Source organism: Ranitomeya variabilis, chromosome 5, assembly GCF_051348905.1.
Source record: "Ranitomeya variabilis isolate aRanVar5 chromosome 5, aRanVar5.hap1, whole genome shotgun sequence".
Classification (NCBI taxonomy): Eukaryota; Metazoa; Chordata; class Amphibia; order Anura; family Dendrobatidae; genus Ranitomeya; species Ranitomeya variabilis.
In genome coordinates this window covers 11,914,004-11,937,985 of record NC_135236.1, presented here as the reverse complement: position 1 = coordinate 11,937,985, position 23,982 = coordinate 11,914,004, and the positions used below count along the sequence as shown (strand labels likewise).

The window sequence follows — 23,982 nt, the reverse complement described above, 5'->3', positions numbered from 1 at the left end:
CTAGTTCCATTATATCCTTCCTGAGCACCGGTGCCCAAAACTGGACACAGTACTCCATGTGCGGTCTAACTAGGGATTTGTACAGAGGCAGTATAATGCTCTCATCATGTGTATCCAGACCTCTTTTAATGCACCCCATGATCCTGTTTGCCTTGGCAGCTGCTGCCTGGCACTGGCTGCTCCAGGTAAGTTTATCATTAACTAGGATCCCCAAGTCCTTCTCCATGTGAGATTTACCCAGTGGTTTCCCGTTCAGTGTGTAATGGTGATATTGATTCCTTCTTCCCATGTGTATAACCTTACATTTATCATTGTTAAACCTCATCTGCCACCTTTCAGCCCAAGTTTCCAACTTATCCAGATCCATCTGTAGCAGAATACTATCTTCTCTTGTATTAACTGCTTTACATAGTTTTGTATCATCTGCAAATATCAATATTTTACCGTGTAAACCTTCTACCAGATCATTAATGAATATGTTGAAGAGAACAGGTCCCAATACCGACCCCTGCGGTACCCCACTGGTCACAGCGACCCAGTTAGAGACTATACCATTTACAACCACCCTCTGCTTTCTATCACTAAGCCAGTTACTTACCCATTTACACACATTTTCCCCCAGACCAAGCATTCTCATTTTGTGTACCAACCTCTTGTGCGGTACGGTATCAAATGCTTTGGAAAAATCGAGATATACCACGTCCAATGACTCACCGTGGTCCAGCCTATAGCTTACCTCTTCATAAAAACTGATTAGATTGGTTTGACAGGAGCGATTTCTCATAAACCCATGCTGATATGGAGTTAAATAGTTATAACCAAGTCACAAGGAAAAACAAGTAAGTGGCACAACTCCCTGTCAGAGGATATAGAGGGTGTGTAGGAAATAAAATCCAGACGTGATTGAACGGAGGTGCTTGCGTTTGGAATGGAAACAGTCTTAAATAGCAAGTGGTAGAAAAAGAACGCAGCACTCACCGGCACCGTGGTCTGAAGTCTTCTTTATTGCAGCATGAAGGGGTACAACTTCACGGCACGGGGAGTTACAGAGTGAGGAGCATGTGAGGTGGGACGACGGCCGTTTCGCGCTGAACGATAGCGCTTCTCCGTAGAAGCGATATCGTTCAGCGCGAAATGGCCGTCGTCCCGCCTCACATGCTCCTCACTCTGTAACTCCCCCGTGCCGTGAAGTTGTACCCCTTCATGCTGCAATAAAGAAGACTTCTGACCACGGTGCCGGTGAGTGCTGCGTTCTTTTTCTACCACTTGCTAGTTAAATAGTTATTCTCATTGAGATAATCCAGAATAACATCGTTCAGAAACCCTTCAAATATTTTACCAACAGTAGAGGTTAGACTTACTTGCCTATAATTTCCAGGTTCACTTTTAGAGCCCTTTTTGAATATTGGCACCACATTTGCTATGCGCCAGTCCTGCGGAACAGACCCCGTCGCTATAGAGTCCCTAAAAATAAGAAATAATGGTTTATCTATTACATTACTTAGTTCTCTTAGTTCTGTGACCAGTAGAGATGCTTCTGTCTAGGAAGTCTTCATTCTCTTTGATGAGTTTCAAAGTTGCTATTCTTTCTTCCAGACCCCGCACCTTTTCTTCTAAAAGGGCCACTAGTCTACACTTCTGACAGGTGAAATTGGATTCTTCTTCTGGTTGATCTGTGAACATGTAGCACATGCTGCAGTTCACCATGTAGGTTGTCACATCTGCCATGTTGCTCCTAGATCCTGCTGACTTGCTGTGTGTTTTCCTTCTTGTGTAATCTACTCAGCCAAGCTTTCTTGCAATAATGTCCTACAGGCAAAAATTTGCGTGCCGTAAGGTTTGGTGATGCTTTCCAAGCAGCTGGTCCCGGCTGTACCCAACGATCTTCTTGCTGAGGGAGACTCTTCGCTATTTCCCAGAAGGCACCTGGAATATGCAAATTATCCTCCTCAAGCTTCAATCCCTGGTTTCTTGTCACTTTTATCCATGTTTCCACTATATAGATGATGTTTTATTTTTTTGCTATTCACTTACGGTAACATATTTTTTTATGTATTTCTTTCCAGGTTTCAGAAGCTCCATGAGAGAAGGAGACCATTCATTGACCTTTTGAAGAACTATAGCTCCGCCATGATCCTCTTACCAGCCTTTTCATACACGCAAAACATGGATGTCTCTTTCCGTGTTTTACATACGGTACAAGACTTTGATTTGCCAAACAAAGTGATCTTTTTTCATCCAGAATACCTAAAAAATATCTCAATGCACTGGAGGAAGAAAGGACTGAAGGTAAAGCGCTTGTCGTCTGGGCTCATGCTGGTCAGTGCAGCTATTGAGCTCTGTAAGAAGATCACTCTTTATGGGTTTTGGCCATTTTCCGAAGATCTGGAAGGAGACAACATTCCTCACCACTACTATGACAACAAGATGCCCAAACCTGGTTTCCATTCAATGCCCAAAGAATTTTACTTTTATACTCAGATGCATTTGAAGGGCATATTACATCTCAAAGTTGGACAATGTTCCTGAGGAACTTCACAGTCACATGAGATTCCACTAAGATAAATATTTAAAAATACAGATGGAGCGAGCTGGATGATAATGGAGCGTCAAGATCATCCCCAATGCTTCTCATACCTCAGCTCAATAGGTATAATGAAGGACATTGAATAATATAATAATCTAATATGTATAAAGCCATCAAACCTTGACCAATATTTAGCAAATTATTACACCACTCAACTCTAAACATCTTCAGAACATCACTCTATCCCCTTTAACTCCTGACAGATACATAGCTATATATTCTGAAGATTATTAAACCAGTAGTTTGTATTGTTTATTGCAGAGCACAGTTTTTCACACTTTTTTCTGCCTCTTGGCATTATTGGTAGAGATAAGCAAATATTTCGATGTTCGGTTTGGATTACATTCGCCCAATGTACCATATTCGCCAATTAACTTGTCAAGTATTCACCGAACATTACCAAATGCCTTTCATCTCAATGGGAGGCAAAAACAAACGCATGCACAACACTTTATAATGGCCCCAAATGCTGCCAAAACACATCAGATGAGGGACAGACAACAGGAAGTGGCCTCAATTCACCCACAGTGCAGATTTTAGCATGGAACCGCAGCAATCAGCCAGGCATGAGGTCTAGGATAGCATTTACAGCTTTCAATTGAACATCACAGAAAGATGAGGTTGGTGAGGGATCGGTGTAGGCCTCCTGTACTGGGAGCCCTGATACCACATGCAACACCTCTACCTGCTTTCATGCTGAGCCACACTCAGGTGGCACAAATATCAGTTTTGTAGACAACCATTGTCAGAAAAATCTAAGGATAGTAACAAGGGTAGTTGAGTCCAAGGAAGTGGAGGCCTGAGGGTGTCGGAGGCCTACTGCTACAGGCAACACGCATTAAGGACACCCAACCAGGAGTCTACACATTTCCAAATATTAGTGGAAGACTCCAACAAAGTGGCAACAATTGCAGCAAAGTAGAATTAGTATAGCAGGGACCGACACCTTTTCCACTGCAACCAACCCAGCAGATGGAGACTGTAATGGGTAAGGTGTTGGAATCACTGTTCCATATCCCTCTAAAAGCCTGGAAGGGGCATAACTAGGTGGCCTATCAAATCCCTACTCGGACAAGTGGAAGAAGGCAAAAACTGCAACCCAAGGAGGTAGAAAGAGGTGGCACTAGGTGCTACTCCATGGCTGACCTACAGAATGTGGCAGCTGACCCCCTACAGTGGATTAGCAGCTACGGCCCAAAGGATGGATGAAAAATGCAGGCAGGCACTGTAGGGACTCTGGAATCACGGGTGCAGATGGGAACGGCTGAGGAACAGAAAAGCACTGGCAGGTATGGGCCGGACCGAATGTTAGACAGATGGGTGATGGCAGGTGCGATCTGGACCGGCAGATGGACAGAAGAGCACAGGCAGGTACGAGCAGATGGGCACAGACAGGTAAGAGAAGACAGAAACTGGGTAGACAAGCAGACAGGCGAACCTGGGGAACCTGACAACTAGCTAACATGCAAGGAAAACTAACAACGTAGTTCAGGCACCTCCATATTGGAAGAAAAGCCTTAAATAGAAGGTGTCGCCCAGCTATAGGTTGGAAATACCTTAGGTTGCTGCAGGTGATCCCTTTAAGAGTGAGTGAGCGCACAGGTTCGCATTCTAAGCATAGTTCCTGGTCGTACAACTGAACCTCGGTGGACAACGACACATAAGGGGTGAGATGAGGAGGTGGTGTGTGAGTGGGAGACACTGAATGTCCTGTGTGTTAGATACGAGCAGATCCAACAAATGGCCAAGTCTGTAATGTCAACAGATTAGAAAGTTTGTAGTAAGAGGGAATGGTCCACTGTGTCAAAGACAGATGCCAGGTCCAGAAGAAGGAGGAGGACAAATGGCTTTCATTTGGCGGTTAGTAGGTCGTTGGAGACTTTGAGCAGAGCAGTTTCAGTGGAACGGTGTGGTCTGAAGTCAGAATGTAAGTGGTCAAAGAGGGAGCAAGAGGAGAGTTGGGAGGACAGTTCAAAATGGATGTGTTGTTCCAGTAGTTTGGAGGCATAGGGGAGAAATGATATGGGGCGATAGGTAGACACAGAGTATGGGTCAAGGGTGGGCTTTTTGAGGATGGTTGTGATCGAGGTTTGTTTCAATCTGGATGGAAGACACCAGTTGTTAGTGAAAAGTTAAAGAGGTGGGTTATGCATGTGATGAAGACTGTGGTAAAGCTTGGAATGAGGTGGGACGGTATTGTGTCAAGTTCACAGGTGGTGAGGCAAAGTATTCAGCTGAGATGAGAGGAGAGGGAGAGGGAACTGGTGGGCGCAGGAAAGAATTGAAAGTACTGAATAGCTGTTTAGGGTTGTGAGGCAGTTATGATATGAGGGATGAGAAGTTGGTTTGTTTTGCTGCAGTCAGAATTTGAGCAGCATTTTTACAGCTTCTGTTACAGGATGGGCAACTCTGCTCCTTTTCTTTGGCAGCCGTGCATCAGTACACTTTGTAGATGAGGGCCAGAAAGAACATGTGCTCCAGTAGATGGCAAGCGCTGTATCAATGGCCTCTGCTCCTCTTCTTCCACCTTAACATCACACAGTGGGAGAACATGAGGTAGTAGATCACACTTGGTATAAACCCAGAGGCATACAGCAGAGTAGCTCAGAACAGGAGGAGGAAGGCAAGGAGGTTACATAGGTACAGAGTTATGCAACCACGACAACCAATGCATCCTTAGGCCCAACTCTGGCAGTGGACAGAAGTGTTCCCGGTTCTGCAGTTGCCTAGCTTGGGTCTTTTTTCAGACCGGCAAAAATCTAAAAAATCATGTTTTCTGACAACTTTTTTAAAAGCAACCTAGTAGAGTAAAAAAAAATGAGATCATTTCAGTACTACATGCATGACCTGGCACATGCGCGGTCAGCATGCGTCAATCTGGGAATGTCATTGTGCTAAAATTCAGACTACCTTGTCTCGCCAACCACCGTCCACTCCATGACCCACATCTGTTTCTTCCTCCTCCCTCACCATGGCAACTGTTGTCACAAAGGTCTCCGGCCGAAGAACCTCCACTTATTTACTCCCTACAGTTGGGGTGATTGAGAGCCTGTCAGCTGATACAGAATTGGACATGCCTGCTGTTTTGGACTGATCTTATATACCAAGCACACCCCAACTTTCTCGATCCACCATAACATCCCCGCCTGCACCTCTCACAGTCCAGTGGCTTGTCGTATTCACCCTACTGCACCCTGTGTCGGCACAGCAGCAAACCCTCGTTTGTGCAGTTGTGCTCACATAAAAGATTCTTCACTCCTACACATGCATAGTTAACAGCTTGAATTTCACCATCCTCAATCTACTAATAATAATAAACTTTATTTATAGATCACAAACACATTCCGCATAGCTTTACGAGCCAGCATTACATATAAAACAGTCAAAAGTTACCAAGTTTAAGACAATCAAACAAAGCAAAAACAATGATGACCCTGCTCTTCAGAGCTTACAATCTACAATGAGGTGGGGGTGCCACCAATTACAGGGGCTTATTTACAACTGACTCCGAGATCACAGCCTTATCATTTGCTTCCGAGATTCATGCCATTTTTCCCGGTGCCACAAAAAACACATGAAAACTAAACCAAAACGGATTTTGCTTGGAAATATGTTAAGGTCCATCCTTTGTAGGTTAATGACTTGCCTGTAAGGCCAAATATTTCACCCAAGACTGAAAATTTCCTCCCCCACTTGGGCTTAGTTCAGACGCAGCATTTTGGAAACGTTTTTTCAACTTTAACATTGCTTTCAACCACTACAAATGCATTCACTGGGAAATGTCACTGTAACATGTAACCCCCCGAGCTGGCCATGTGGTGGGTGACACATAAGCAGACCCATCTTGTTTAATGTACGAAGGAGGGACTCTTAAAGTCACAGAGACTATATTTACTGGTGCATCAGGTGCATTAATTTTCTTAAAGGGCCATTATTAAACAGTGGGTCTCCTAAGCTGTTGTAGCCTATGCTGTGAGTGGATGGGCTGCCAAGAATTACGACACAGCACAATACCCCTGTCATAAGATGTCCAGGGGGGACTCCTGAAAAATGTTGCATTGACTACGCCCCCCGGAAGAAGGCAAGCGCCGAAACGCGCGTAGAGTCTGAGCACTTCTAGGTATGTGGAGCCTCTGAGGTTGTTTGATTTTATTTATGTCATCCACGCCATTGTGATTATATACCAGCCTTTTATTCAGTACTTGTACTTTCTGCACCTTGTTGCCTTATTGTGGCATTGTTCATTACAGCACTATCTGCACCATTATATCTTGGGCTTATGTGCAATATATCTACATACACTGTGCAATATTAATATAAGATAATTACCAGTATTTTTAGCACTCTACAATCTTATTTACAAGCACACAGTTGTACTATTATTTTGTTTTTATGGGCTTGAGTGCATATTTATTGTTGATATTGTGCAATAATGCTGGTGTTTTATTGATATTTTGCACTTTATAGCCTTGTTTGGTATTTTGCATATAAAGATTTTTTACAGCACTATTAGCACTTTATATTTTTGGTGGTTAGGGTTTGCTGCAATATATATTGTGCAATATTAGTTTCTTGGTGTCATTATAAATGTTCTTAATTTTTTGCACTTTTAATAGCACCATTGCGATTTGTTTTGCATTTATTACACATTTTTCTATATATATTAATTATTGCACTTGTAAAGTTTTTTTCGGATGAATTGCATATATACACTCACCGGCCACTTTATTAGGTACACCTGTCCAACTTCTTGTTAACACTTAATTTCTAATCAGCCAATCACATGGCGGCAACTCAGTGCATTTAGGCATGTAGACATGGTCAAGACAATCTCCTGCAGTTCAAACCGAGCATCAGTATGGGGAAGAAAGGTGATTTGAGTGCCTTTGAACGTGGCATGGTTGTTGGTGCCAGAAGGGCTGGTCTGAGTATTTCAGAAACTGCTGATCTACTGGGATTTTCACGCACAACCATCTCTAGGGTTTACAGAGAATGGTCCGAAAAAGAAAAAAAATCCAGTGAGCGGCAGTTCTGTGGGCGGAAATGCCTTGTTGATGCCAGAGGTCAGAGGAGAATGGGCAGACTGGTTCGAGCTGATAGAAAGGCAACAGTGACTCAAATCGCCACCCGTTACAACCAAGGTAGGCCTAAGAGCATCTCTGAACGCACAGTGCGTCGAACTTTGAGGCAGATGGGCTACAGCAGCAGAAGACCACACCGGGTACCACTCCTTTCAGCTAAGAACAGGAAACTGAGGCTACAATTTGTACAAGCTCATCGAAATTGGACAGTAGAAGATTGGAAAAACGTTGCTTGGTCTGATGAGTCTCGATTTCTGCTGCGACATTCGGATGGTAGGGTCAGAATTTGGCGTAAACAACATGAAAGCATGGATCCATCCTGCCTTGTATGGAGCATCTTTGGGATGTGCAGCCGACAAATCTGCGGCAACTGTGTGATGCCATCATGTCAATATGGACCAAAATCTCTGAGGAATGCTTCCAGCACCTTGTTGAATCTATGCCACGAAGAATTGAGGCAGTTCTGAAGGCAAAAGGGGGTCCAACCCGTTACTAGCATGGTGTACCTAATAAAGTGGCCGGTGAGTGTATATATATATATACTTTTTTCTAATTTTGCACATAACATATATATATTATTTGTTATTATTTTGCACCATTTAATTAATTATATTTATATTTAGTAATTTTTGCGCAAGGGATAAATAGTGCAGGGATATGTCACATATGGGTGGTGGCTAATGATATATTTTGGTTGGTGTCCTATCATACCATTATATTGGGCTCAATTTTATCAGCTATATTTTGTTTATATTATATTTTTTTATGTTATAATATTTTCAATAAAAATAATTTTAACACGTCTTTAGTTGCACTTTTTATTTGATATGATTTATGTATCTATTGGTGCATGACACAATCATTTTACATACAAGTGGTTACTTATTGGATTGATTGACTGCAAAGCCTGACCTACTACCAATTCATATGCACCCCCTTTACGCCTTGGAACCCACATACTGGATGGGCCCATTAAAATCCACTTCACAATATGCATTTTGTACTCTGTACTCCTTTGTTTTATACATTGGCAGCAAGGTCAGCCCTGCTGCATAGTCATATGCACCCCATTAGGCCTTGGAACCCACATACTGGATGGGCCCAGGAAAATCCACTTCACAGTATGCATTTTGTACTCCCGTTTCACCAATGTGGGGTACCTTTTTTTCAAAATATTCTAGTGCCATCGCAGGCCCCTTGCCCCAAAATCACCGGCCCAAAATTAACCGGCCTATAACAGTACAGAGCATGTTCACCCTGGTGATCTAGTGACAGTTAAAGGACAGATTGCATGAGACCGAGTTAAGAAGTAGGCCCAATGTAATATCATGCCCAATTCACCAATGTGTTGTCCTTTTTCTGAAAAAAATAAAAGAGTGCCTTCACAGCCCCCGTGCCCAAAAATCACCGGCTTATAACAGTACTAAGCACGTGCACCCTAGTCATCTAGTGGCAGTTAAAGGACACACTGCAAGAGACAGACTTAAGAAGTCTCCCCGAGGTCATTCATCCTTATGTTTATAGTCCTTTCAGTAGGCACTGCTCCTAATAGCCAGTTTCCTACTCCACACTGATGAGGGGCAAATACCCTGAAACAGCTGTCTGTGGATGGATACCATGCTTTGGCATAGGTGGTTTTCCTTTATTGGATGCTGCCCTTCCCGTGGTTGTTCCTTCCCGGTGAAAGACCTGGCTATTCACTGCATGCGTTGAGAAACACGTGATGGTGTCTCCACGGCTTTTCTACATGCATTTGCATATTTCCCATAAGGGATGGGGGCAGTGTTCTGGATCACTGCGTTGAGAAACACGTGATGGTGTCTCCGCGGTGTTGGATGTTTTGATCTCCCCGAGGTCAGTCATCCTTGTGCTTATAGACTTAAGAAGTAGGCCCAATGTAATGTAATGCCCAATTCCCTAATGTGGGGTCCTGTTTTTACAAAATTAAATAGTGCCTTCACAGCCCCTGTGCCCAAAACTCACCGGCCTATAACAGTACAGAGCACGTTCACCTGGTCATCTAGTGTTTCTGGATGATGAGGATGAGGATAAGGAGGAGGAGACCAACAAACAGACCAAATCTGGAAGCGTATACTCATGTGTGTTTGTGAAGAGGTGCATGAGAATACACCTCCCCAAAACAGAGAATGTATTTCAGGTTATGTTTCGCTGGTTTCACTTGATGGTGTACAGAAGTCTTTCCCAATCCAGGCCTTGTTCATTTTGATAAGATTCAGCCTGACAGCATTTTCATTTGACAGGCGGATGCGCTTATCTGTTATAATTCCACCAGCGGCACTAAAAACCCGCTCTAACAGAATGCTACCAGCAGGGCAGGCCAGGACCTCCAAGGCGTAGAGAGCCAGTTTATGCCACGTGTCCAGCTTGGATACCCAATAATTAAAAGGCACAGAGGAATCACAGAGGACGTTTGTACGATCTGCAAGGTACTCCCTCACCATCTTCCCAAACATTGCACTTCTTATGACAGCACCCCTTGCCTCTGTGCCGCCACAATGGGAGGGTCTGAGAAAACTGTCTCAGAAATTGGCCATTGTTCCCCTGTCTGAGCTGGATTGTACTTCTGTCTCTCTCGCTTGGAGTCTTTGGTTGTACAACAAACTCTGATGTCTGCTGCCAGCGTTCTCACATGAGAATGTTCTAACTAATTCCGCTACAAAGGCCCTGTGGTACTGCAAGATTTTTGTACACCTCTTTGCCTTAGGCAGAAGAGATTGAAAGTTCTCCTTGTAGTGTGTGTCTAGAAGTGTCACCAACCAGTAATGCAGTAATGAGTGTCACCCAAAATTTTGATAATCCGAGGGTCACGTGAAATGCAGCGCAAAATAAAGTCAGCCATGCATGTAAGACTGCTAACAGGCAAGACTTCCGTGTCCTCACCACCAACAGGACAACTAACCATGCTGTCCTCCTACTCCTCATTATCATCCTCCTCCTCCCTGTCCTCAGGCCATCCCTGCTGAGCAGACACTAATACAGATGTGTTTGTAGTACCGTCTATAGTGCATGAAAGTACCGTATATACTCGAGTATAAGCCGAGATTTTCAGCCCAAATTTTTGGGCTGAAAGTGCCCCTCTTGGCTTATACTCGAGTCACGGTCTGTGGCAGGGTCGGCGAGTGAGGGGGAGAGAGCGCTGAGGCATACTTACCTAGTCCCGGCGATCCTGACGCTCCCCCTGCCCGTCACACTGTCTTCGGGTGCCGCAGCTCTTCCCCTGTACAGTGGTCACGTGGGACCGCTCATTAAACTTCTGAATATGTACTCTACTCCCATAGGGGTGGAGCCCCATATTCATTTCTCTAATCAGTGGTGCCGGTGACCGCTGATAGAGGAAGAGGCTGCGGCACCCGGAGACCAGCTGTCCGGGGGAAGGAGCGGGACGCCGGGAGCAGGTAAGTATCGCATATTCACCTGTCCATGATCCACACGCCGGGCGCCGCTCTGTCTTCCTGGCGTCTCTCCGCTCTGACTGTTCAGGTCAGAGGGCGCGGTGACGCATATAGTGTGCGCGCCGCCCTCTGCCTGATCAGCCAGTGCAGAGAGACGCTGGGACCGGACGCTGGGGAGCTGCAAGCAAGAGGTGAGTATGTGTTTTATTATTTTTATAGCAGCAGCAGCAGCAGCGTTATATATGGCACAGCTTTATGTGGAGCATCTATGGGGCCATAATGAACGGTGCAGAGCATATATGGCACAGCTTTATGTGGAGCATCTATGGGGCCATAATGAACGGTGCAGAGCATATAGGGCACAGCTTTATATGGAGCATCTATGGGGCCATAATGAACAGTGCAGAGCATATATGGCACAGCTTTATAAGGAGCATCAATGGGGCCATAATGAACGGTGCAGAGCATATATGGTACAGCTTTATATGGAGCATCTATAGGGCCATAATGAACGGTGCAGAGCATTATATATGGCACAGCTTTATGTGGAGCATCTATAGGGCCATAATGAACGGTGCAGAGCATTGTATATGGCACAGCTTTATGTGGAGCATCTATGGGGCCATAATGAACAGTGCAGAGCATTGTATATGTGGCACAGCTTTATATGGAGCATCTATGGGGCAATAATGAATGGTATGGAGCATCTATTTTTATTTTTGAAATTCACCGGTAGCTGCTGCATTTTCCACCCTAGGCTTATACTCGAGTCAATAAGTTTTCCCAGTTTTTTGTGGCAAAATTAGGGGGGTCGGCTTATACTCGGGTCGGCTTATACTCGAGTATATACGGTAGCTCCCGTTCTTCCTCCTCATTGCCTTCCAATCCACGTTGAGAAGACATGAGGCTGGGCTGAGTGTAATCCCCCTGTATGTTTCCTTGCTCCATGTCCTCGTGCTGCGCCTGCAATGCATCCTCTTTGATTGTGAGCAGATAGTTTTTCAGAATGATGAGAAGCATGGATGGTGATGCTAATTATGGCGTCATCACCGCTCACCATCTTGTTGCCGTCCTCAAAGTTTTGGAGGATGTTACATATGTCTGACATCCATGTCCACTCCTGAGGTCTTATGTGTAGAGTCTGATCTGAAATTCGACGGCCTTGTTAATGTTGGTAGTCAACAATGGCCCTCTTCTGCTCACAAATCCTTTCCAACATATGCAGCGTAGAGTTCCAGTGCGTAGGAACATCACGCAACAGGTGGTGAGCTGGAAGTTGAAAACGCTGCAGAAGTACGGCAAGGGTGGCAGAAGCTGTAGCTGACTTTCTACAATGGGCAGACAGACGGCGTTCTTTCACTAGCAGATCTGGAAGCTCCAGGTAGCTTTTCAGAAAACGTTGAACCACGAGGTTAAACACATGGGCCAAGCAAGGTATGTGTGTGAGCTCACCTTGCCTCAGAGCCGCCACCAGGTTATGGCCATTGTCACACATGACCATGCCTGGCGGTAGGTTCAGCGGTGTCATCCAAACATCTGACTGCTCTTTCAGGGCTGTGCACAACTCTTCTGCATTTTGTGGTTTGTCACCTATACAGATTAGCTTCAGTACAGCCTGTTGCCACTTGGCTGAGGCAGTGCTGCAGTGCTTCCTGCTTCTGACTGATGTGTTTATTTCAGAGATGGAGAATGAAGAGGAGGTGCAGGAGCTGTAGACTGTGGGGGCAACCCTGATTGACGTAGGGCCAGCAATCCTCGGCGTGGGGAGGATGTGTTCCATCCCAAGGTCCCACTGGGTCCCAGCTTCCACTATGTTAACTCAGTGTGCCGTCATTGAGATGTACCGTCCCTGCCCACAAGTACTTGTCCACATGTCCGTGGTTAGGTGGACTTTCCCAGTAACAGCATTGTTGAGGGCATGGGTAGTGTTGTGGTACACATGTTGGTGTAATGCCAGTACGGCACACTGGAAGAAATAGTGGTGACTGTAGACTGAGTACCTTGGGATGGCTGCCACAATGAGGTTGCGGAAAGCTTCTGTCTCAACAAGCCTAAAAGGCAGCATTTCTAGTGCAAGCAGAAGAGGAATATTAGAATTTAGGACTGTGGCCTGTGAGGCATTGGCTGGATATTTCCGCTTGAGTTCCAAAGACTGGGTTATAGACAACTGAACTCTGTGCTGGGACAAGGACGTGGACAGGCTTGCTTATGGAGCTGCTTGACTGTGGGCCACAACAGGTGTAGGGCTAGAGGCATCTTCACATGCACGGTGTACTATGGATTGGCTTCTACGCAAAACAGTGGAAGAAGTAATGGTGTGACCAGCAGGCAGTGGTCCTGGAGCCTGGGGTTCGGCCCACAGAGTTGGGTGCTTTGCTTGCATGTGCCTGATCATGCTGGTGGTGGTCAGGCTGGTTATTTTGCTACCCCTGCTGATGAGGGCATGGCAGGTGCTGCAAATGGCCTGTTTGGGGTTATCGGCAGAGTCTTTAAAAAAAAACCAGACTCGGGAAGATCTCACAGGTGGAATGGCAACTTCACTCATGTTGGTGTTACGGGGAACGGATGCACGCCTTCTCTCTGTGGCCACCACACTGCTTCTTCCTGCCTGTTGGGGATATGCCTCCTTCCCCATTTGTGCTGCTGTCCTCGCTATGCATGTCCTCCTGCCAGGTTGGGTCAGTCACTATGTCATCCACCACCTCATCTTCCACATCCACACCCTGCTCCTCCTCCTGACTTTCTGGCAATTGTGTCTCATTATCGTCCACCTCGTGTGACACTTTCCCACCATCACCTTCATGTGACCGGGGCTGGTCAAAGCTTTGGGCAGCTCTACATGCGATATCATTTTTCCCCACTTCAAGTTAACCGGCAGAGATTTCTGAATCTTGAAATGGAAAACTGAACAGCTCTTCAGAGTGTCCAAGTGTGTGATCAGTTGTCTCAGGGCATTTGGCATGGTGGGAGGAAGGATGATCAGGGTGAGGAATATTGTGGCCACACTCACGGCTACTCAGACTTGACCGTGTGGAAGACAAGGTGGTGGTGGTGGCTAAGTGACTGGAAGCATTATCCGCTATCCAACCAACAACCGTTTCACACTGTTCTGGCTTCAATAGTGGTGTGTTACGGTCCCCTAGAAACTGGGAGAGGAAGGTCGAGAGAGAAGATGTGGGTCTTTGTTGTTTCCCACTTTCACCTTGGCCACGGCCTCAGCCTCTGGATGCACCATCAGCATCATGTCCAATTCCCCGTCCCTTGCCCCTTGCCTTAACCATTTTAAATGAACTACTGCACTATTTCAAATGCTCAACACAAATGTCTTTATTAGTAGCGGAATAATATGTGATCAGTATGCCTGCAAATCTACGATTTTTCAAACCCAATCATCAGGCAGGCCTCAGCCTGACCTAACAGACTGTATTCAATATTATTTTTTTTAACTAATTTATGCAAAATAGCGCTGTATAGAATTTGAGTATCACACAGCCAAAAAATAAGTACGCCTGCCTACAATGCCCAAACTTAGAGCAGAGATATATGAGGGCTCTCACAGAAATACCTCACTGGCAAATCTGTGGCCTTTGAATTTTTTTTAATGCTAAATAGTGCTGTATAAAATTTGAGTATCAGACAGCCAAAAAATAAGTACACCGGCCTCCAGTGACCGAACTTGGAGCACGCAGATACATGAGGCCCTTTTCCGTGAATTTAAAACACCAAAAAAAAAAAGGGCACAAGGGTAGCACACACAACTATGCTACGTATGCCTGACAAACTATCACTTTTCAACAGGCCTCAGTCTTACAGAACAGACTGTCTTTTTTTTTGGAGGGGGGGGTTGGAAAAAAAATAGGTATATAGACAGTAAATAAGCTGCAGCAGCAGGCAGTTATGGAGCTTTAGGAAAGATGCAGTGGGAGCAATGGACGCACATGCAGTGCCTGCAGGCCTTGCACTGATGTGGATATGCTGTGCCCTGCCTACCTAGCGCTGCAATATCGGGACCCACGAATTAGCCCTAAAAAGGAATTTTGATTTCTGCGGAGCTGTAGATGTAAGAGTTGCAGACCTGCACTAACTCAAAAACCAAGATTCTGACCCTATCTCGGCAGCAGCTCTCCCTCCTCTCGCTGAAACAGAATGAGGCGAGCAGGGTGGCGTCAGGTCTCTTATACTCGGGATGATGCTGTGCGGCCAAGCCAATCACTGCACGACCACAACAAAGATGGCTGCGGCGTTTCATGGCCTGGCAGACAATCCCTGCACCGTGATTGGGTCTCTAAAGTCCGCCAAAACTGCTGGGTGGAGACTGCAGCTACCACCTAGTAATATCGGAAATGCTCAGTGCTCGCCGAGTACGCCGAGAATAGTGATACTTGGGCGAGTAATGAGTAGTGGCGAGCACGTTCGCTCATCAGTAAGCCTTATGTGTCACACACCACATGGTCAGATAAGGGTGTAAAATGTTACAATGACATTTTCCAGTGAATGCATTTGTCTTGGTTGAAAACAATGTTAAAGTTCAAAAATGAATCAAAAACGCTGCGTGTGAACATAGCTCAAGGTTTGGAGGAATATTTTTGGTTTTGGTTATTTTTTGGCCTTGTATACAAGTCACTACCCTTGAAATGATGTTCCTGAACATATTTCCCAGGAAACTCCATTTTGGTTCAGTTTTTGTATGTTTTATTGTGAATATGTAAAAGTGGCGCAAGACTCTGAGAACATTGATCACAGCAGTGACCTGGGAGTCATAAATGCTTCCAGTGGTCTTCCCCGTGCTGTTACCATGTCATTTGAGCATTGTTCCCATCGATTTCCGCAATTTCTAGTCCCTCTGCAGACTGCGGGGAGCCGCCGAAAAAATGCTCAGGTCTACCATAGACTTACATTGGGCTCGTTGCTTGGGTCGAGTACCCGAGTATTCCAATTTGCTCGACCCGAGCAACGAGCACCCAAACATTTTAGTGCTCGCCATCACTACTGGCTACTAAATCTGTGTCTGACTGTGAAACCATTGGCCCTTCCCCTGTGTTACTTCATTCCCACTCTCCTGTCCAGGAAGGAAGGGCTGATGCCTCCTGTCCATAAGCTGCAGTTGCACAGACACACCAGTCAGCAACCACATCCAGTTCATTGTCCAAGCGCAGCTTTCAGATGTCCCTTGTCAGCATAAAGTACATATCTGTTCAAAAATTGTTAGTTAGATAGGGCATACATATTCGTTAGCAATTTATATTGTCCGCTGCTGGACAAAGACCATTGCCGACTTTTCCAGGCTCCTAAATGATACTTGTGTCTCTATTAAACTGTTGCTTCCCTTACATCTTCTAAATTTTGTGCTTTACAAAAAATGGTGGTGGGGTATTGGCAAGTTTATTTATACTTTCAGCACTAAATGAAGATAGATGTCCCAGCTCCTTAAATGATTTTTTTTTATTGTGGAAGCATTAAAACATGAAGTACGGCTTGATCCTCACAGCGTGGAAGTGCACATAACCACCGACAATTCAGCAATGCGTTTCGATCTAAAAGATCTTTTTCCAGCTACATCAAAACGTGTTGCTGAATTGTCGGTGGTTATGTGCACTTCCACGCTGTGAGGATCAAGCCGTACTTCATGTTTTAATGCTTCCACAATAAAAAAAAATCATTTAAGGAGCTGGGACATCTATCTTCATTTACTTCTGTTTCACGTCGAGTCCGGACGAAGTCCCGTACACCTGTGGCCGGAGTTGGTGAGATGGCTAGGGCTTTTAGCCCCAAAACCATTTTCTTTCTGTTTGTGAATATTTTAAGCACGTCTAAGAGACTGGGTTAATACGTTCCACAGACCTATTCAGGCTGCAGCCTTACACATATTGGAACATGGTCAATGCCACGATAAGGCCTTTACCTGAGCTCTGTAGCACTGCTGTCACCAGAGTAATACACTCCACAGACCTCGACACTCTCAGGGACAGATCCTGTAAACTCCATTGTTGCTCAAAACCATGCAAAAGTTACATTCTGCCTGGTTGGGTAGTTTCCAGAAGAAGTGCTTGGTCTTGTGCAGATTGGTCAATGGCACTCCTGGCTCTTTCCCTTGAGGAGGCTGCTTCCAAGGAAAATGAGGCTTGTACGTGCTCCTGACATGAGTTTCAGGCCTGACTAACTGACCACAATACTGGCCCTCGCTTGTTACACTGTATTCAGAATTTAATTCTAAAGCTTTTGGTGTCTGGTAGAATCCAATTTCCTGACATTGATCATACAGCCCCCCAACTCCTGTATTATATCCACCTTGCAGTGGCTTCACCCGCTATGACAGTGGCTCCATTGGGATCCGGTGGCAAAAATGAACTGTGGACCTTAATTCCCTAATATGAATATTTCACAATTCGGTCATCACTCATTACTAGTAATAATTAGTCCTTTTCAGACAAGAAGCATCAGTGGTGTAACTAGTCCTGTTCACGCTAGAGGTACCGGTTAAGTAACTAGTCCTGTTCACGCTAGAGGTACCGGTGAAGTAACTAGTCCTGTTCACGTTAGAGGTACCAGTGACGTAACTAGTCCTGTTCACGCTAGAGGTACCGGTGAAGTAACTAGTCCTGTTCACGTTATGGGGTACCGGCGAAGTAACTAGTCCTGTTCATGCTACGGGTACAGGTGAAGTGTCTAGTCCTGGTCACGCTAGAGGTACCGGTGAAGTAACTACTCCTGCTTGTACTAGTGGTACCAGTGAATTAACTAGTCCTGTTCAGACAAGAAGCACTAGTGAAGTAACTAGTTTGACTCTAAAAGCACATGTAGACTAACTTTTCCTTTTGTGAGACAGTGACCGGCATTGTTGTAAATGGCTGGATGAGGTCCTCTGCGCTGTAAGCCTGAAATGCTGCTCTGGGACCTGTAGTTCTACGAGCTTTGTTTAGTTCCTAAGGGGCTGGGCTTACATGGTTAGTCGGAGAGCTGGGCAGAACTGGCTAGCCACACACACCTCCCACCTATGGGGGTGGTTTCAGCTACATACTGTGACTGTTTCTTGGTCACATGGGCTGTGTTGTAAGGTCCTGAAAGAGGACAGGTCTCTGTGTGTTGGAAGGCCTGCGAGTGGACCAGATTCCTGAAAAGCACAGGCTGAGACCATGTACCTGCAATGCCTGTGATGGTTAACTGTGCTGGGGAAGCTACCTACCTTCTAAGGGTCTGGAACTGTCGGGTGGGACCTTGTTGAGCAAGTCATCATACGGGACAGTGATCCTAGTATGGCAGCTTCCCTAGAAGCAGGGACTGACAAGAAGTCAGTGTGGGGAGCAGAGCTCCTGGAAGGTATCCTCAGACTAGGGGTTTGTAAGAAAGGCAGAGAGGTTTATCTGCTACATGCACAGACTGGTGGTCATAATATGTTTCGTTGGTGTACTGGACTGGACTTTACGTTATGCGTTTTATGGTGTGTAAATAAACTGAATAGACTGCTTCAATGAGAACCTGCTCCTGTGTGCCTTAATTCCGTTGCCAAGAGAGTGTCCCCCAACACATACGGTGAGCGCTGCCCCTCACTGTTCAGACTGAGGCAACTAGTGGAGTAAGTCCTGTTCACACTGGGGGCTCTTTTCCCTGATGGACACAGATTAAGTTGTTTTTATTTACACCCTATGTTAATCCCAGTGAGTCATTTCCTCTGTGGATGAAACATTTCCTCATTTATGTAGGACAGTTTGGAGCCTCGCGCCTCATTATTTCTTCACATTAATTTTCTAATCTTTTGCAACAACATTTGACATTTTAATAAATCATTGTCATGTTATTTATCTTTCTGGGGTGAGGCTTGGCTTATTCATATACATATAATGTGGCATCAATAGGAGATTATAGTGTAATCAAATGAGGAAACAAAGAGCTGATTATAGGAGGAAACGCCTGGGGACATCATAAAGAAAGCTATTCATAAGAATTCCTATATGTCATGGATAATCTTGTCATTTGCTTTATCAAGAGATGAGTGGTTAATCAATGTTTCTGGTGGCAGCTCATCTCCCCTATAATATAAACATGCCTGGGAATGATGAAGAATGTATAAGGTATGGGGCTAGTAGCTCTGCCTATGTACAGATGTAAAGAGAACATCTCATGGCAAGTCTGGTCACAAAGCCAAGGCGAAAGGAGCTTAAAGCCAAACCAGAGTCCATTACTACCATATAAAAACAAACAGCATGGAGACTTCACCAAGCTCAGGCGCTGTGACAACAGTTGGAAATGTGGACAGTGCTATCAGAAGTCACCTATGATCCCTCACAATCCCATTTAGATAATGCTGGATCCCAACAACTGGACCAGAACAAAAGAAGCAATGGAATGAAAGAGTGACTTTGGCTTCTCCATTGATTAAAATGATGAAGAGAGAAAAAAACTGATTCGTTTCTGACACTTCAGGACATAGGCTGCAAGTCTTGTATTCCTTGTGTCAAGCCACTCATGACCAATAGACAACGCCAGAAGCGTCTTACCTGGACCAAGGAGAAAAAGAACTGGACTGATGCTCAGTGGTCCAAAGTGTTGCTTTCAGATGAAAGTAAATTTTGCATTTCATTTGAAAATCAAGGTCCCAGAGTCTGAAGGAAGAGTGGAGAGGCCACAATCCAAGCTGCTGGAGGTCTAGTGTGAAGTCTCCAGAATCAGTGATGGTTTGGGGAGCCATGTCATCTGGTGCTGGTCCACTGTGTTTTATCAGGACCAGAGTCAGCGCAGCCGTCTACCAGGAAATTTTAGAGCACTTCATGCTTCCCTCTGCTGGCAAGCTTTTTGGAGATGGAAATTTCATTCTCCAGGAGGACTTGGCACCTGTCCACACTGCCAAAAGTACCAATACCTGGTTTACAAACAACAGTATCACTGTACTTGATTGGCCAGCAAACTCGTCTGACCTTATCTCCACAGATAATCTATGGAGTATTGTAAAGAGTAAGATGAGAGACACCAGGCCCAACAATGCAGAAGAGCTGAAGGCTGCTATCAAAGCAACCTGGGCTTCCATAACCCCTCAGCAGTGCCGCAGGCTGATCACCTCCATGCCACATCACATTGATGCAGTAATTGATGCAAAAGGAGTCCCGACCAAGTACTGAGTGCATTTACTGAACATACATTTCAATAGGCCAACATTTCAGATTTTAAAATCATTTTTCATGCTGGTCTTATAAAGTATTCTAATTTACTGAGATAATGACTTTTGGGTTTTCATTGGCTGTAAGCCATAATCAACAACATTAACAGAAATAAACACGTGAAGTAGATCACTCTGGTTGCTATGACTCTATATAATATATGAGTTTCACTTTTTGTATTGAAGAACTGAAATAAATTAACTTTTTGATGATATTCTAATTTTGTGAGATGCGCTGGTAGATTTTTACAAGGAATGGGTGTTTCTGTCTGCTACATGCTGGTGCAGTGGAGGCATAGCTTTCTTAGAGAAGTAATGGTGACTGAGCAACTGGTACGGTGGGACTGCGACAGCAATCAACTTTTGGAAACCATTTGTATCCACCAGATGGAAAGGCAGCATTTCCATGGCCAACAGATTGAAGATGGTAGAGTTCAAGCTCTTAGCTTTGGCATGTGTAGGAGTAAACATTCTTTTATGTGACCACAACTGTGGGACCGAGGGATGGCTGCTGTGCTGAGAGAGGGTGGAGTAGGGTGAACAGGACAAAATGCTGGACTGAGAGTAAGGTGCAGGCAGAGATGTTATGGTGGATTGAGAAAGATGTGCTGTGCTAGGTGATACAAAAACATTAGGCATGTCCACCTACAAACAGCTGATGGGCTCTCACTCACCTCAAGTGTAGGAGGTGAACAAGTGGAGTTTCTGTGGCCAGAGACCTGTGTGACCACACTTGGCATGGTGACAGAGGAGGAAGAAGCAGCAGATGTGGTTGATGGGACAGCTGGTGGTTGGCGAGCCTGCTAGTCTGTATTTTAGCGCGGTGAGATTTCCAGACTAAAACATGTTGATCGTGCATGTGCCGGTTCATGCATGTTGTCAAATTATTGCAATTTTTGCCTCTTCTGTTTTTCTTTTGGCAAATTTGGCAGATAACATGAGTTGGGTTATCCTTTGCGGTCTCAAAAAAGGCCCAGGCTAGGCAACCATTGCTGCCCCTTCAAACTGCAGACTCACAACCACTCCTGGCAACAGCTGGCAAACCTCCTCATCAACCTACTTCTCCTCCTCCTCTACTGTGCAACTCAGCTGAGTATCTCTGGGTTCACATCAATTGGGATCTAAAACCTCATCATCAGCCTTTCTGTTCTCCTACTCCTCACCCTGAGAGCCACCCTCTTCCTCTTCTTGCCCTGACACCACAGTACAGTCCACGTGCGCCTCTGGTATCTGAATCACATCAGGATCACATCCACCCAGGTGGTTAATGCCTGATGATGAAAGTCAAGAATCTGCTCAAACTCTACTTTGTCCGGCTCCAAATCTAACATGAAGAAAATTTGGGTATCAGTGCAGATGCTTTCCTCCTCTGGGTTCTGTGAATCTTTGGAGCAAACCTCTGATGTCCATTTAATAGAATGTGTGAACAGCTCTGAAGAATGGCCCATCTGTGGTTCTCCACATCCCCACAGTCAGTTGGGTGTTTGGAAAATTGTGACGTGGGAGGAAACAAGGGTGATTGGGGTGCGACGTCTGAGGATTGTTCTGTGTATGATGTTAAGGTGGAGGAGGAAGACTAGAGGCCACTTGATGCGGCGCTTGTCATCCGTTGCAGCACATGCTTTTTTGAGCCTCATCTACAAGGCATACCCCTGTGCAGCTGCCAAAGAAAGAGAGTGGAGTAGACCGTCAAGTAACAGATGGTGTCCATGGTCTTTGCATAGGGTGAGATGTTGTTTGTTCGGTTGAGCTTTCATTAACATTAACACCTTACCCACATACACGTCGAACACCAAGCCTATTCCCCCTTCCAACATGACCTCGCTTTTTCCCACTCATGTTGTATATACCCTTCCCCTCTTGTAACCTGTTGTTTCACAACCTTGGGCCCACAGTTGTCAGGCACTTGTCACTAAATGTCCAATCACTTTTTATTTTCTTAGTGTGCCTGAACATCACTGTTATACCAAAAGATTTTGATGAGCAAATGTGGCCTCCTGATTCTTCACAGCAGCACAGTTTTATCACAAATTATTTGTATTAGTAAATTGGACCTCCTCACTGAACCCTTATATTAGACCTAACAATTTTTAAGAGCAAATCGGGCCTCCTGAGACAACAGCACAGTTTTAGTACAATCTAGTTAGATGGTGGAAGATCAATTTCACACAGGATGGGATCCTATCTAGATAACTGACAAGTTAACTTGCAGAAGCAGCAGGAGGAGCGCCCTCTCTGTGTTGTTATACTGAGAATATGGCGCCAGAAAAACAAGATGTCCACTTTTTATATGGACAGGGACATGTGACTTTGACAGCCAATCACAGAAGACCTTGTGTCATGATGTTGTGAATGGTTTATGCACCCTGATTGGCTGCCGGAATGTTCACATTAAGTTATTACTGAAAAAAAAAGAAAAATAAATTACTCTCTGCAGCATCATGACCTAGACATATCCCCTCCCCTCATCAAACACGTCCGCCCATCCACCCGCTCATCATACAGCACTACATACATATCCTAGCAGAAGTCAAAACAAAAGCATTAGTGGAAACGCAATGATTTACCGAACTGTGATCGAATTTTGCTGACTTTGAGTAAAAATGCTCGTGAAAGTGAGCACGAATCTGAATATGCTACGTGCATGCCGAATTTGAGATTGGCGACCTTTCGCTAATCTCTGTTGGAGGCGTGGGTATCTCAACGCACTCCTTTCCCTCAGTATTAGTGGTGGTATCATGTATCGTGATTAGTGTTGAGCGATACCGTCCGATACTTGAAAGTATCGGTATCGGAAAGTATCGGCCGATACCGGCAAAATATCGGATCCAATCCGATACCGATACCCGATACCAATACAAGTCAATGGGACTCAAGTATCGGACGGTATTCCTGATGGTTCCCAGGGTCTGAAGGAGAGGAAACTCTCCTTCAGGCCCTGGGAACCATATAAATGTGTAAAAAAAAGAATTAAAATAAAAAATATCGCTATACTCACCCTCCGACGCAGCCGGGACTTCAGCGAGGGAACCGGCAGCGTTGTTTGTTTAAAATTCGCGCTATTACTTGGTTACGTGAATTCCCGGCTTGTGATTGGTCAGGTCGGCCATGTTGCCGGGACGCGGACCAATCACAGCAAGCCGTGACGAAATTACGTCACGGCTTGCTGTGATTGGTCCGCGTCCCGGCAATATGGCCGCCCTGACCAATCACAAGCCGTGACGTCACGGGAGGCTGGACACGCGCTCATTTTAAAATGGGCGCGTGTCCAGCCTCCCGTGACGTCACGGCTTGTGATTGGTTGCGCCGCGGTCAACCAATCACAAGCCGGGAGGCTGGACGCGCTCATTTTAAAATGGGCGCGTGTCCAGCCTCCCGTGACGTCACGGCTTGTGATTGGTTGCGCCGCGGTCAACCAATCACAAGCCGGGAGGCTGGACGCGCTCATTTTAAAATGGGCGCGTGTCCAGCCTCCCGTGACGTCACGGCTTGTGATTGGTTGCGCCGCGGTCAACCAATCACAAGCCGGGAGGCTGGACGCGCTCATTTTAAAATGGGCGCGTGTCCAGCCTCCCGTGACGTCACGGCTTGTGATTGGTCAGGGCGGCCATATTGCCGGGACGCGGACCAATCACAGCAAGCCGTGACGTAATTTCGTCACGGCTTGCTGTGATTGGTCCGCGTCCCGGCAACGTGGCCGACCTGACCAATCACAAGCCGGGAATTCACGTAACCAAGTAATAGCGCGAA

The 23,982-nt window shown here is 45.5% G+C and overlaps 1 protein-coding gene across 1 annotated transcript in view; it reads left to right on the top strand.

Moving 5' to 3' along the window:
* LOC143773244 (alpha-2,8-sialyltransferase 8F-like) overlaps positions 1-2,840 on the top strand; it is a 75,114-nt gene extending 72,274 nt beyond the window's left edge. Inside the window, exon 7 of the mRNA XM_077260737.1 lies at positions 2,067-2,840. Coding sequence (XP_077116852.1) covers positions 2,067-2,529 — 463 coding nt within the window. The 3' untranslated portion in view covers positions 2,530-2,840. The remainder of the gene's footprint in view (positions 1-2,066) is intronic.
* Positions 2,841-23,982: the final 21,142 nt, after the last annotated feature.